The sequence below is a fragment of the Bufo gargarizans genome, chromosome 11 (assembly GCF_014858855.1).
Source record: "Bufo gargarizans isolate SCDJY-AF-19 chromosome 11, ASM1485885v1, whole genome shotgun sequence".
NCBI lineage: Eukaryota > Metazoa > Chordata > Amphibia > Anura > Bufonidae > Bufo > Bufo gargarizans.
In genome coordinates, this window is record NC_058090.1 from 26,424,074 (window position 1) to 26,439,064 (window position 14,991).

At 48.2% G+C, this 14,991-nt stretch overlaps 1 protein-coding gene across 1 annotated transcript in view; it reads right to left on the reverse strand.

The window, feature by feature from the left end:
• Positions 1-334: 334 nt before the first annotated feature.
• The window catches only part of LOC122921763 (nuclear exosome regulator NRDE2-like), a 28,651-nt gene continuing 13,994 nt past the window's right edge, over positions 335-14,991 (reverse strand). The window contains exons 7-14 of the mRNA XM_044271988.1: positions 13,750-13,883; positions 6,245-6,368; positions 5,108-5,283; positions 4,473-4,859; positions 2,992-3,872; positions 2,762-2,900; positions 1,892-1,963; positions 335-529 (exon numbers count right to left, since the gene is read on the reverse strand). Of these exons, the coding sequence (XP_044127923.1) occupies positions 404-529; positions 1,892-1,963; positions 2,762-2,900; positions 2,992-3,872; positions 4,473-4,859; positions 5,108-5,283; positions 6,245-6,368; positions 13,750-13,883 (2,039 nt within the window). The 3' untranslated portion in view covers positions 335-403. The remainder of the gene's footprint in view (positions 530-1,891; positions 1,964-2,761; positions 2,901-2,991; positions 3,873-4,472; positions 4,860-5,107; positions 5,284-6,244; positions 6,369-13,749; positions 13,884-14,991) is intronic.

The window sequence follows — 14,991 nt, forward strand, 5'->3', positions numbered from 1 at the left end:
GATTTTTGCAATTTGTCTCCCGCGGGGGAAGGGATCTGGCGTCAAATGAGAGAAATGTTTGTAGTTTATGTCTTGGAAAATTGCAGCAAAAATGCCTCCTTTCCAACCACTCAGCTGCTGGGTTGTTACAGTGTATCAGTGCAGCAGTAAGCCTAGAGTCGAAAACAAGAAAGCAATTTGTGCTGCTCTCTTTACTTCATAGATACATAGTAACAAACACTCAGCTGTGAGCAGGACCAGGTAAGGATAGATAAAAAAAATTCCCCCTCCAAAGCAAAATTAGGATAAAACTGAGATTTTTCATTTTTTTTTTTACAAATTAGAGAGCTGCAAACCTGCAACACCCCCCACAAGGGATTTATTGAATACTATATACAGAGGTGACTGTACAGACAGGCGGGGACTAGTCCTCCAGTAACAGGTCCAGCTCCTCCAGGGGAACCCGCACTCTCAGTTCCTTCTCAGTCATTAAATCAACAATTTCTTGCAGCCGATCCGGGAAATATTCAACAGCGTCCAAATATAAAACCTGCCAGCGAGAGAGGAGGAGAGGGTTACTGGGGAAATACTGCAGAGAGGTCACCCCCCCCCCAATAGGACCCCAAATATAAGACCTTCCGCTAGAGAGGAGGAGAGGATTACTGGGGAAATACTGCAGAGGGGTCACCCCCCCCCCAATAGGACCCCAAATATAAGACCTTCTGCTAGAGAGGAGGAGAGGATTACTGGGGAAATACTGCAGAGGGGTCACCCCCCCCCAATAGGACCCCAAATATAAGACCTTCCGCTAGAGAGGAGGAGAGGATTACTGGGGAAATACTGCACAGAGGTCACCCCCCCCCCCCCCATAGGACCCCAAATATAAGACCTGCCAGCGAGAGAGGAGGAGAGGGTTACTGGGGAAATACTGCAGAGAGGTCACCCCCCAATAGGACCCCAAATATAAGATTCCGCTAGAGAGGAGGAGAGGATTACTGGGGAAATACTGCAGAGGGGTCACCCCCCAATAGGACCCCAAATATAAGACCTTCCGCTAGAGAGGAGGAGAGGATTACTGGGGAAATACTGCACAGAGGTCACCCCCCCCCCCCCCCCATAGGACCCCAAATATAAGACCTGCCAGCGAGAGAGGAGGAGAGGGTTACTGGGGAAATACTGCAGAGAGGTCACCCCCCAATAGGACCCCAAATATAAGATTCCGCTAGAGAGGAGGAGAGGATTACTGGGGAAATACTGCAGAGGGGTCACCCCCCAATAGGACCCCAAATATAAGACCTTCCGCTAGAGAGGAGGAGAGGATTACTGGGGAAATACTGCACAGAGGTCACCCCCCCCAATAGGACCCCAAATATAAGACCTTCCGCTAGAGAGGAGGAGAGGATTACTGGGGAAATACTGCAGAAAGGTAACCCCCCCCCCATAGGACCCCAAATATAAGACCTTCCGCTAGAGAGGAGGAGAGGATTACTGGGGAAATACTGCAGAGAGGTCCCCCATATACAGGACGTTATACTAGAGAGAAGGAGAGGGTTACTGGGGAAACACTGCAAAGCGGTCACCCCCCACAGGACCCCCAAATGCAATACCTTCTGCTAGAGAGGAGGAGAGGGTTACTAGGGAAATAAAGCAGAAAGGCCACCCCCCACACAACCCCCAAATACAAGACCTTCCGCTAGAGAGGAGGAGAGGGTTCCTGGAGTAATACTGCAGAGGTCACTTAGATCCCCCCCCCCCGGTCCTTAGTAATACAAGTCACTGAGAATTTAGATTGCTTAGTGGGCTGGGGGAGAATCTTCACTCGTGTAACTTGGGTACTGGATCCACATCTGCTGTGATTTTTGGTGGAACTCCCCATTCAGCTGTTGGGTTCAAGGAATCAACTATAGCTCACCTTTGCCCAGGGACAGCTTTGTATGGCCTTGTAGAACAGCCCACGGCTCCTGTCCTGATGCCCCTGAGAGACCTAAAATACAACAAAAAGGTCAGCAAGAAATGATTGCAGCTCTGGAGTATAATACAGGATATAACTCAGGATCAGTACAGGATAAGTAATGTCTGTACACAGGAACTCCACCAGCAGAATAGTGAGTGCAGCTCTGGAGTATAATACAGGATGTAACTCAGGATCAGTACTGGATAAGTAATGTATGTACACAGTGACTGCACCAGCAGAATAGTGAGTGCAGCTCTGGAGTATAATACAGAATGTAACTCAGGATCAATACAGGATAAGTAATGTATGTGCACAGCGACTGCACCAGCAGAATAGTGAGTGCAGCTCTGCAGTATAATACAGAATGTAACTCAGGATCAGTACAGGATAAGTAATGTATGTATACAGTGACTGCACCAGCAGAATAGTGAGTGCAGCTCTGCAGTATAATACAGAATGTAACTCAGGATCAGTACAGGATAAGTAATGTATGTATACAGTGACTCCACCAGCAGAATAGTGAGTGCAGCTCTGGAGTATAATACAGAATGTATCTCAGGATCAGTACAGGATAAGTAATGTAATGTATGTACACAGTGACTCCACCAGCAGAATAGTGAGTGCAGCTCTGGAGTATAATACAGGATGAGGGCTTTACGGACTGGAAAATCGGCTACAGCGACGACCACGTGCATGAGCCTTGAGGATCAGTACAGGATAAACATGAGTATAATGGAGGATGACTAGTGACAGTAATCAGTCATGGGATGTGTGCTGCCCCCTCCCTGACAGGTCACTGCTGTATGAACACTGTAATGATTCCCTTACCATAAAACGTAAGTACATCCTCCAGAGCAGAAGACAGCGGGATCCTTGCTCCGTGGCCAGTCCACGCTCATACAGAACCTTGATGCGATTGGACAGGCCTGTCTCCGGCATGACGACGTGTATGTCTCCTGTGTCCCCCCTGGAAATCACAGAGTATGTTAGAAAGTTGCAGGACATTTCATTACACATCACCAGATACCGGTCAGTAAGGGGCAGGATTTGTAGATCACCTCTGCACCGATTCCAAAAGCTTTTTCCTTCCCTCTTCTGCCTGGATAGCAAACAGATACGGCTCCAGGGCGTCGGTCGCCCTCCTGATGCCGTCGATGAACCTCCGGGCCTTGTTGACGTTGTGAGATTTGCCCTCGGACTGGATGTACGACTTCCACAGGGTCACGTTATGAGGGGACAAGCGCAAAGCGTCCATTAGGGCTTCCCTGAGCGGAGCGCGTGGGTAAACACTGACCTTCACGTGGTACTTCAGTAAGTTAGTGTGCATTACGGTGACTGCTTGCAGAGGGCTCCAGGAGCCTGGTGCCTCATCACATGCCCCAGCAGGGGGCGCCAGCGAGTCAGAGACCTGACGAAACACTGCAACAGCAGAGTCTATTCCTGCGGTGAGATACTGGAACAGAGCGAGGCAGCCGGTTACAGTGACCAAAGCAGAGTCTACAGGGAGCTTCAGGGAGTCTTCCAGCGCCCGCTCATACGCTTTCCTTGCTTTTAATATACTGACAGCAGGAACTGGCCCTTTAAACGGCACATAAATGGAACTTTCAGCAAGGCTGGTAAGGACGTGGAGGGCACGGGAGCCGGCTTCATGCCCTGGCTGTGCCCCCGCCTCTGCTTCTAGCTCTGCATACAGTAAAGACAGGCTTCGTAAAGCCTGGTCCTTTAACCCTTGGCTGCCTGCAAGTCCAATGGCGGCATCAAACACCTTCCTGGCCTCCTCTGTGCTCCCCAGCAGCCACTCCAGCAGAGCGTACTGCTTCCACAGTGCCAGGCTGTTCCGGTTCACTGTCTCTTTAAGAAGTCCTTTTGCCAGCCTCTTGCTCCTTTTCCCTTGCGATTTCAGCTTTTTCTTGTTTTTCTCCTCCAGGCACCGAACTACCTAAAAATTAAAACCAAAGATGTCACTGCGCTATGAAATTCAATTATCTTCCTGTCCTTGCTTTTAAAAAAATGGCGCAAGTAGGCCACAGTAGACCCATGATTATGTTATTGCTTACATACGGATGCACAAAACTCGTCCTGATCCCATCTTACTAAAGCCGAATGCACACGGCCGTGAGCGGTCCGTGGTAACCCGGCCTGGATTCCTGCTGAGAGCAGGAGCGCACAGCGTCATTGGTTGCTATGACGCTGTGCGCTACATGCCGCCGCTGCACTACAGTAATACACTGGTATAGATCATACGAGTGTATTACTGTAGTGCAGCGGCGCATGAAGCGCACGGCGTCATAGCAACCAATGACGCTGTACGCTCCTGCTCTCAGCAGGAATCCCGGCCGGGTTACCACGGACCGCTCACCGCCGTGAAACACGGCCGTGTGCATTCGGCTTAACACAGCTGCAGGGCATGTTACAGTGTGTCAGAGCACTTTCTTCTAAACAAGTTCTGCAGCTGTTTCAGTTAGACATGACCGGGAGGACACAAGGAGGTTTCCATTCACTGACAGCAAGCCTTACTTTCCAAGATAACCTCTAATACCTTGGTTATTTCATACTGAAGCCACAAGACAGAAAGCTTCATCTTCTGCTCCGCAGTGACGCAGGACATGGCAGCCTGGAAGACGTCTTGTATGAAGCGTTCACCTTCCTTACACTGTCCGATCTGCCCTCGGTCCCTGCTCATAGTATCAAGATGGCCAACGGCACTGACCCCGGACAGGGGGAGTTCATAAGATGTCAGCAGCCACTGGTAAGAAGGGGTGAAGTCAAAGATGGAGGAATCGTCCAAGGAGAGATACAAGGACGTAGGGGGCGGTCTAGAGTCACAGGGAACTCCCAGGAGCTGAAGGAAGGATAGGACGAGATGGAACTTCAACTCCGCGCTGGAAATCTTGAACATGGATGGTCCAATGTCATCAAAGAAGATCTGAAAGAAGACGTGGACATGAGGGGGGCAGCAGACGGAGACACAAACTGATGGACATTAACATCCAGAATCAACGGGGCCTGATATGTGCCGAATTATCAGACAATTTGCATGCATAAAATAGCTGACATCAATTTTCACCTTTTAACACTCTTTTCATGCCAAATCTGTGTCTATCAGGACAAGTGAAGCATTGTGAATGCAGCTTTGGATGTGACTGGAGTACAAGACCAGCTCTGTGTTCTCACCTGTCTCTCGGGGTCCTCACAATCCTCCTCGGTTTGTTTTTTGGCAGCGTCCGGCCTCCACGGTATCCAGTGTTGGGCTTCCCGAGCGCACTCCATGTTCAGCCAGATTTCAGGTCGGGGGCGGCTTTTATCTTTGATGTCGATCTCCTCAACTGATCCATCATCTTCCTCTTCATCTGGGGTAGAGATGAGACAATTATACCGGACTGCAAAATCGGTGTAACCGCTACTTTTAATAGAATTTAACTGTATTTCGAGAATCCAGCATTTCAAGATCTCTGCTTGCTGGCAGTGAGTGGGATAATTCTTGTTGACATCCAGACACTAAAAGTTAAGCATCTGTTACAACTGCATCCATTCTAGTCAATCCTCTGCTACACCAGCAGCCCAGACTTCAGAATAATCGCCTGCTACAAAGTATCAGTGCAGGTAAATGTATCCGTCTGGGGTCCGGGTACTTACTCTACAGAAACTTTCCTAAACAATTGTAGCAAACCTTCAGCTGTGAGAAGTATTCACTGTGTTCTGCTGCTAAGGAGCAAGCGAGGACTAATTTAAAGGGCATCTGTCAGCAGCTTTGTACCTATGACACTGGCTGACCTCTTGCATGTGCGCTTGGCAGCTGAAGACATCTGTGTTGGTCCCATTTTCATATGTAACGGCATTGCTGAGAAAAATGATGTTTTAATGTATGCAAATGAGCCTCTAGGAGCAGCGAGGGCGTTGCCGTTACACATAAAGGCTTTGCTCTCTCTGCAACTGCTGCCCCCTCTGCACTTTGATTGACAGGGCCAAAGAGTGAAGAAGTCATCACACCTGGCCCTGTCAAAGTGGAGGAAGCAGCAGTTGCAGAGAGAGCGTAACCTCTAGGTGTAATGGCAACGCCCCCTTTGCTCCTAGAGCCTCATTTGCATATAATAAAACATCCTGTTTCTCAGCAATGCGGGCACATATGAACATGGGACCAACACAGATGTCTTCAGCTGCCAAGTGCACATGTAACAGGTCAGCCAGCGTCATAGGTACAAATCTGCTGACAGATGGGCTTTAATGTCAGAGAGACCGAACCTGTACTTTAAATTTTGCAACACAGATGATGTAACTATTGTGATTTCTCCTGATATACATGAGTATTACCCAGGTTATTGATGATGACCCAGCCTCCCCTCTCCTGTTGCCTCATCCATGAGCTCCAGCCTTTGGCTCCCTTTTCTCCAAATCGAGGCTCCCCGCTATCCCAAAAAGGCTCAAAGAATTCCACCTGAAATGACCAAAAATTTTTACTATCACACTCCAGAGCTGCATTCACCAGGAGAACAGTGAGTGCAGCTCTGAAACATAATACACAAAATAACTCAAGATCAGTACAGGATAAGTAATGTAATGTATGTACCCAGTGACTCCACCAGCAGAATAGTGAGTGCAGCTCTGGGGTATAATACAGGATGTAACTCAGGATCAGTACAGGATAAGTAATGTAATGTATGTACACAGTGACTGCACCAGCAGAACAGTGAGTGCAGCTCTGGAGAATAATACAGGATGTAACTCAGGATCAGTACAGGATAAGTAATGTATGTACACAGTGACTGCACCAGCAGAATAGTGAGTGCAGCTCTGGAGTATAATACAGGATATAACTCAGGATCAGTACAGGATAAGTAATGTATGTACACAGTGACTGCACCAGCAGAATAGTGAGTGCAGCTCTGGAGAATAATACAGGATGTAACTCAGGATCAGTACAGGATAAGTAATGTAATGTATGTACACAGTGACTCCACCAGCAGAATAGTGAGTGCAGCTCTGGGGTATAATACAGGATGTAACTCAGGATCAGTACAGGATAAGTAATGTAATGTATGTACACAGTGACTGCACCAGCAGAATAGTGAGTGCAGCTCTGGAGAATAATACAGGATGTAACTCAGGATCAGTACAGGATAAGTAATGTAATGTATGTACCCAGTGACTCCACCAGCAGAATAGTGAGTGCAGCTCTGGGGTATAATACAAGATGTAACTCAGGATCAGTACAGGATAAGTAATGTAATGTATGTACCCAGTGACTCCACCAGCAGAATAGTGAGTGCAGCTCTGGGGTATAATACAGGATGTAACTCAGGATCAGTACAGGATAAGTAATGTAATGTATGTACACAGTGACTGCACCAGCAGAATAGTGAGTGCAGCTCTGGAGTATAATACAAGCAATACAGAAAACTAATTCCTGAAGGACACGTTTTCTTCCTGACAACATCTCACAACCCTCATATTCTCTGCTGTTTCTACATACACCCCATTGCCATAAACTAATTAAACATCCCTGGCATGGTTGGCTGCAGTTGGCTTTGGATTCAGTATGGATTTGTTGTCAACAGTTCTGTGCTGAACGCTTCCGACTTAATAATCCACAGTCCGGTCCTTGTGGGGTTCGTCCTGGCAGAGAAGAATCTCTCACTACAACATTTCTAATTAATCAGCAAGGAGGAGTCGCTGGCTGCCGAGCACACTATCGTCGCTGTTTATAGCCGGCTCTACAGTGAAATATCAGCAATAAGTGGAACAAAAATACCAAAACTTCAAAAAAGAAAAATTTTGCCAACTAAGGCCATAGGCCTAACTAACTGGGACAAAGTCCTCAAAAATGGGAATAAAAGATTAAGGAACAAGAAAAAAACAATGTTGATAAATAGAACTGTAAAGAAAGCATATAAATCACTAAAACAGGAGGGTAGCGAGGAAGCACTGAAAAACTATAAGGAAAAAAATGTAATATGTAAAAAACAAATAAAAGCAGCCAAACTAGAGACCGAGAGAATAATTGCCAAAAAGAGAGCAAAACTAACCCTAAAATGTTCTTCAATTATATAAATGGTAAAAAGTATAAATCTGAAGGTGTCGGCTACACAGCTGTTCAGTCCCAATCCCTTGAGTTCCCTTTACATTGTGCATGTGGAAATGCTCTTACTTTCACTATTAAACATAGCCCTGAGTTCTACAGTTGTTTTTCTTCGATTTGATTTCACCAAACGTTTAAGTGATCGCCAATCACGATCTTTCAGGATTTTTTCCCCACCACATTTCTTCCTCGAATACGATGGGTCCCCACTATCCTTCCAGTTTTTAGTAATGCGTTGGACAGTTCTTAACCAAATTTTAGTAGTTTCTGCAATCTCCTTAGATGTTTTCTCTGCTTGATGCATGCCAATGATTGGACCCTTCTCAAACAGACTAACATCTTTTCCACGACCACGAGATGTGTCTTTCGACGTGGTTGTTTAAGAAATGAGAAGCAACTCATTGCACCAGTTGGGGTTAAATAACTTGTTGCCAGCTGAAAGATAATCGCCCATGCAGTAATTATCCAATAGGAGGCTCATAACTATTTGCTTAGTTAAATCCAGGTGGCGACTTTTTCTTTGGACGGGCAGTATATTTATTAATGATCCTGTAGAAGGATTGCATAGTAAAATATCAATTTTTGCAGCTGACACTAAACTGTGTAAATTAATTAACACTACAGAGGACAATATACTGCTACAGAGGGATTGGGATAGATTAGAGGCTTGGGCAGAGAAGTGGCAGATGAGGTTTAACACTGACACATGTAAGGTTATGCACATAGGATGGAATAATGCAAGTCACCCGTACATACTAAATGGTAAAACACTGGGTAACACTGACATGGAAAAGGACCTAGGAATTTTAGTCAACAGCTGTAGAAACCAGTGTCAGGCAGCTGCTGCCAAGGCCAATAAAATAATGGGTTGCATCAAAAGGGGTGATGAGAACATAGTCCTACCACTTTACAAATCACTAGTCAGACCACACATGGAGTACTGTGTACATTTCTGGGCTCCTGTGAACAAGGCAGACATAGCAGAGCTGGAGAGGGTCCAGAGGAGGGCAACTAAAGTAATAACTGGAATGGGTGGACTACAGGACCCTGATAGATTATCAAAAACTAGATTTTTGTGAACTCGCCTGTAAAATCTCTTTCTCGCTTAGTTCATTGGGGGACACAGGACCGTAGGTATAGCTGTTTGCTGCCACTAGGAGGCGACACTAGGCTGAAAACTGTTAGCTCGTCCTCTGCCGGCTTTACCCCCTCCAGCCTGGAGAGAGCATATCAGTTTGTGCCAAAGCAGTAAGAGAAGCAGAAAGTAAACTGATAAACAAACTAGAACCGCACACCGCCATAGGATCAAACCAGAACCGAGGTCCCAACCGGCAACCAACTGCCCCTACATGCCGCACTAAGAAAAATTGGGTGGGTGCTGTGTCCCCCAATGAACTAAGTGAGAAAGAGATTTTACAGGTGAGTTCACAAAAATCTTGTTTTCTCGCTCGTATCATTGGGGAAGACAGGACCGTGGGACGTCCTAAAGCAATCCACGGGGAGGGAAAACCAGAACCCCATGGAAAACAACTGCCTCGCAGAAGTTACTACACTGCGGCCTACAAGACCCTGCGGCCCACAAGACCCTGCGGCCCAGAGCAGCATCCGCCGAGGCCAGGGAATGCACCCGATAAAATTTTGTGAATGTGTGCAAGGAGGACCAAGTCGCAGCCTTACACAATTGCGACGCAGATGCATGGTGGAGGTGAGCCCAAGAAGCCCCGACCGCTCTGGTAGAGTGCGACGTAATCCCAGGTTCAAGTCCCAAGAATGCAATGGGGGATGATAAGGAGGCACTGTGTGAGCCACCCCTGCAGAATTGTCTTCACAGGGCCTAACCCAACCAGGGAACGCTCGCTGGAAAAATATGGACAGGGCTGAGACCTGTCCCTTCAAGGAGCTAAGCGAGAGTACAAGTTCTAATCCAGACTGAAGAAATGTTAGAATAGAAGGAAGGGAGAACAGTCTGGGAGGGAGACCGCGTTCCTCACAGAAATGCAGGAAGGACTTCAAAGTCCTGTAATAGATTTTGGACGACGTGGGTTTTCTGGCCTTAAAGGGACACTGACAGGCCCAATAAGCATATTTAGGTATATATATGACAGTACAGGTCTTATAAAGTATATTAAAATCATCTAAGTATCCCCCCTGTCCACCTTATAAATACAGTAAACTGAAGTTTTATAACCTGCTTGACTCGTCTTCAATCTGCCCAAGGGGCGGCGTTTCATCTCCAATTGCGCCCAGCCAGCTGCCCCCAACTGCCGCTTTGAAGCGCCGCCCAGCTCATCAATATTCACTTCGCTGGGCGGCTACTACTCTCCCGACACAAGATCCGGCGCATGCCCAATACAATCCTATGGGCATCGTCCTCCGTCTAATCTTCAGCGCATGCGCCCGGCACCCTCACTGGCCGGGATCACATCGCGCCTGCGTACAGACAGTCTGCGTCTTAGGGCTGGGGCGCATGCGCTGAAGATTAAACGGAAGACTGTTTGCCGGAAGAGGAACGTGGCGGCTGAGCACATGGGCGCCAGGCCGGTTGGGGTTTAAAAGACGTTTTTTTCCGCTAGTCCTGTGTAGACATGTTAGCCGCTGGTCGGGCGCCAAAGAATCTGCGAAAGAACTGGGAACGGGAAGCCAAAGCCCTAGGACGAAATGTGCGCTTTGTTTTTGGCTGTGGAAGATGGGTGCTCTTTTCACCCGTCGCTTTCGAAATGATTTAGTCTAGACGGGTACCAAAGGGTTATGGAGAGAGGATCCGTCGGCTACCGGATCAGCCATATTTTTCGCAAGGCGAGTGCCCGGGGGATCCACCTTCGGAGGAGAAGACCATTTCGCCACGCGCTCAGTGGGAAAAGGGTAGAGCAGGTCCAGCCGCCTTGGGACCAGAAAGCGCAGACCTGGCTGGTCCCATGCCTTGGCGACAACCACAGAGAAGTCCTCGTGCACGGGGAAAGTCTTGGGGGCATGCTTCGAGCGCAGAAAAGACACTCCCTGGTGGCTGGTGGAGGGGAGGTCGTCCCGCACCTAGAAAGTGTCACGGACGGCAGATACCAGGCTATCCACCATAGACGCAATTTGGGTAGACTGTTCCGGATCCACCTCCGAGTCCAAATCCACAATCACCCCCCTCCGACATTGCGTCTCCCAGGAGGGAGGACGCTTGTAATTGGGAAACGGGAGGGGGAGGGGATGTTGAGGCGTCAGAGGAGGAATGGTGTCCTGCTCTGGGACGTTTGTTAGGAGGCCTGCCCCTGGAGTGGACACCCTGAGACTGTGCGGACTGCGGAGGTGGCGATTTATTAACCAAACGACCCATGAGAGAAAGGGTGGATTGGGATATCTTAGATAGGTCCTCCACTGCCCGGGACAGGGCCCGCGCCCAGTCTGGTTCCACACTGACAGATTGGTCCTGCACTTCTGTGGGCAGGAGAAGGGGGGGTGGACCTGCATGGGCGCATGGCATGCCGAGCAAAGAGAGTCTGCCTGTCCACGAGGGAATTTGACCTTGCAAGCAGTGCATGCATAGTAGGTGGCCCTGCGGGTGGCCTGAGGGGAAGTACTGATTGGGTCAGACATGTGTGCTGCGATAGCGCTCAATGCTGGAGGGGGTAGCAATATTCCTAACAGAATGGCCGCCGAACCTAGGTCGTGTTCCCCAACCGAGAATAACGCATGCACCAGGGCCCAGCGGCGGGGGAGGTGGGGCAGATAACGATGCGCAGGGAAAATCGGACCCGCGAGTTAACCCCCGCATGCCAGCGGCAGCGTAATGACGTCTGCCTGAAGTAGTGGAATCACTACCCCCTCCCGATGACCCCCCGCGATGCCTGCTGTCCAAATCTGGGACCAGTCAGAGGGTTGAGAGTGGAGAGGGAGGTGGGGAACGGGAGAGATACTCACCTGCCTTCATCTGTGTTCTTTGCCCTTCCACCATAAACCAGCAGGGTCACCTCTACAGTCGCTGGCACACAAGTGGCAGGGGACTGGTGAGTGAAGGGCTTGGAGAACAGGTGGCCCTTGCGCTGGTGGGAAGACAGGGAGCGAGGCTGCCCTGGTCCACCTTTTCTTCTTGGGGGAGGCAGGGAGGTGGGACAACTGACACCGGCCAGCCTCCCCAGGTATACAGAGGGGACATCCTCTGCGTCTGGAGGAAAGAAGGTTTGTACACAAACATAGAAGAGGATTCTTTACGGTAAAAGCAGTGAGACTATGGAACGCTCTGCCTGAGGAGGTGGTGATGGTGAGTACAATAAAGGAATTCAAGAGGGGCCTGGATGTATTTCTGGAGCGTAATAATATTACAGGCTATAGCTACTAGAGAGGGGTCGCTGATCCAGGGATTTATTCTGATGCCTGATTGGAGTCGGGAAGGAATTTTTATTCCCCTAAAGTGAGGAAAATTGGCTTCTACCTCACAGTTTTTTTTTTGCCTTCCTCTGGATCAAACTTGCAGGATGACAGGATGAACTGGATGGACGGAGGGCTTTTTTCGGCCTTATAAACTATGTTACTTTGTAATCGTGCGGCCGCAGCCACCCTGCACCTCACCGCTATTCCTGGATGGGTCAATTACCCTTCAGCAGCAACAGGGGAGTGGGGCGTTATACTATTCAGACATAATAGGATAATTTAAAGGGGTGCTACATTATATTTGCATTCCTGATAAGATTTTGATTTATAGGCAGCCATAGGGTTGGGGTGCAATAGTGTAATACACATCTAGTTCTTTCACGCTGCACAGTCCATAGGACAACGGGAAAAATGGGCAATGGTCAAACCATGGAAGAACACATGATCCATGCAATCTATACTCGTTGCACAGTCCATAAAGGTAACAGGGGAATGGGCAATGGTTAAACCCTAGAAGGGCATATGATCCATGCACTCTATAGCGGGATACTTGCCTATTTACATCTCTACTACTGTCCTTCCCTAGCATGATCCCCTAAGGAAGGCAGAAATGGCATGGTATACAGACCCAACGTGATCAATACCACTGATGTCTTTAATAATATATATTTGTTCAGACTTCTTCTGCTTTCCTGTTAGCGCTCAGGCTGCATGACTTCCCGCCTCACTGCTGCCCCCTGTTGTTAAAGGGCACCTAAAGCTTTGTAGAACATACACAAAGGGGCAGAAGAGCTGCTCAGAGCGCCCGGCACCTTCAGCTTTGACTGGCTTTTCCCATTGGTCTGAGCGTACAGAGTACAGATGTCATATACTTTCTATGGATCCATACATCGCATGCGCAGACAGAAGAGCAAAGCCAATGGTGCAGCGCGCTCAGAGCAGACCTTCCGCCCCGTCGTAATAATGATGGAAGCAAAGTGTTGAATCCAAGTAGTAACCATGAGAATTGGGAGTGCAGCTCTGGGTGTGACTGAAGTACAAGACATGATATAACTGAGGAGTAGAACAATAAATGATTTACAAAAGGCATTCGGCTTTATATACTGTGAAACAGAGGCCTTCAAAAATGTGGCTCTCTAGCTGTTGAGAGACTACAACTCCTAGCATGCCCTGACAGCAGAGTTGTAGTTCTGCAATGGGCAGAGAGCCACAGGTTGGAAACCCCTGCTGTAAAATAACATTTGAAAGTTTGGCGTTGGTGTGTGCACACGAGTTATATTCCTACGCTTCTACGTCAGACCGACTAGGATACACAGGAAGGATACGATAAAACGTAAAGCGTAGATGGCGGTGGTGCTCAGCGCTCATGTCGGTGGGGATTTACCTGCTCTTTCGTAGTCATGTTCTTCACACTGTCCGGTTTATAGAAAGTGAAGTCGAGAAGAGCTTGGAACACGGACACGACTTTCTCGCAGTGACCGGCCTGGCGCAGGAAGTGACACTGCTGAAGGAAAATATCTGCAGAGGGAGAAAAGTTACACAAGATACCAAATAATGAAAGCTCTCGTCCATGTAGCATTTGCATAATAAAGAAGGTTTTTAGGGAGAAAAACATTTATCACCTATCCTCAGAATAGGTTATCAATATCTAATTGGTGGGGGTCCGACTCCCGGCATCGCCGCCCATCAGCTGTTTGAAGAGGCCACAGCCTCCTCACAGCTTACCAAGCAAAGCGCTATAAATTGCATAGTGGCCATGCTTGGTATTGCAGCCCAAGCCCATTGACTTGAATGGCACTGAGCTGCACCTAGGCCATACGACCGATGAAGGTGACGTCACTGGCCTGGGAAGAGGCCTCGCCTTCTTCAAAGAGCTGATTGGCAGGGGTGCCAGGAATCAGACCACTACGATCCGATACGGATGATCTACCTGGAGGATAGGTCATCAATAGGTTGCTGCCGGAAAACCCCTTTAAATAGATCTTGTGCTTCACTGCCTCACCATTCTCAAGATCTCTGCTTGCGGTCAGATGCTGAAAACCCTCCCTGACCTTGTCAGTCATTTTCACACATCCCATAATTGGTTAGAATTATATCCAGTGTAGACAATCCCCTGAGAATAGAACACAAGCACTAATCGCTCTCCTGTCCTGATAGTTTGGTACAATGTATCAGTGCAGGTAAATGGTATTCAGGCTCTGCAGTTGACAGATGACTGTCTGGAATGCATTCAATGATTCCTATGTAATGTGAGCAGTACTAGGTTCAGATCAATTATCTTCTTCTAAATGTAAAAAAAAAAAAAACACATCTGTTCCCTGACAGCAAGCAGAGTGGTGAGGAAATGACACACAAAATATGGTGAAACAGTAAAAAAATATTGGCGGATTCCACAACGGATCTTTTCTAGAATACAAAGGCTGTTTAGAAGCCTGATATGGCGTAAAAAAACGGGCCAGGATCCTTTTGGCAACTTTACAGAGAGGGAAAGATGAAGGGGGTCTCGCTATTCCTAGTCCCTGGCTATATTGTATTTCCTCACAGATGCCACAGCTGAGGGGTTGGGGCAGAACGTGACTCCCCTGTAGTCCTATTGGAACATAGCGGTCTCTTCGACAAGTTGATG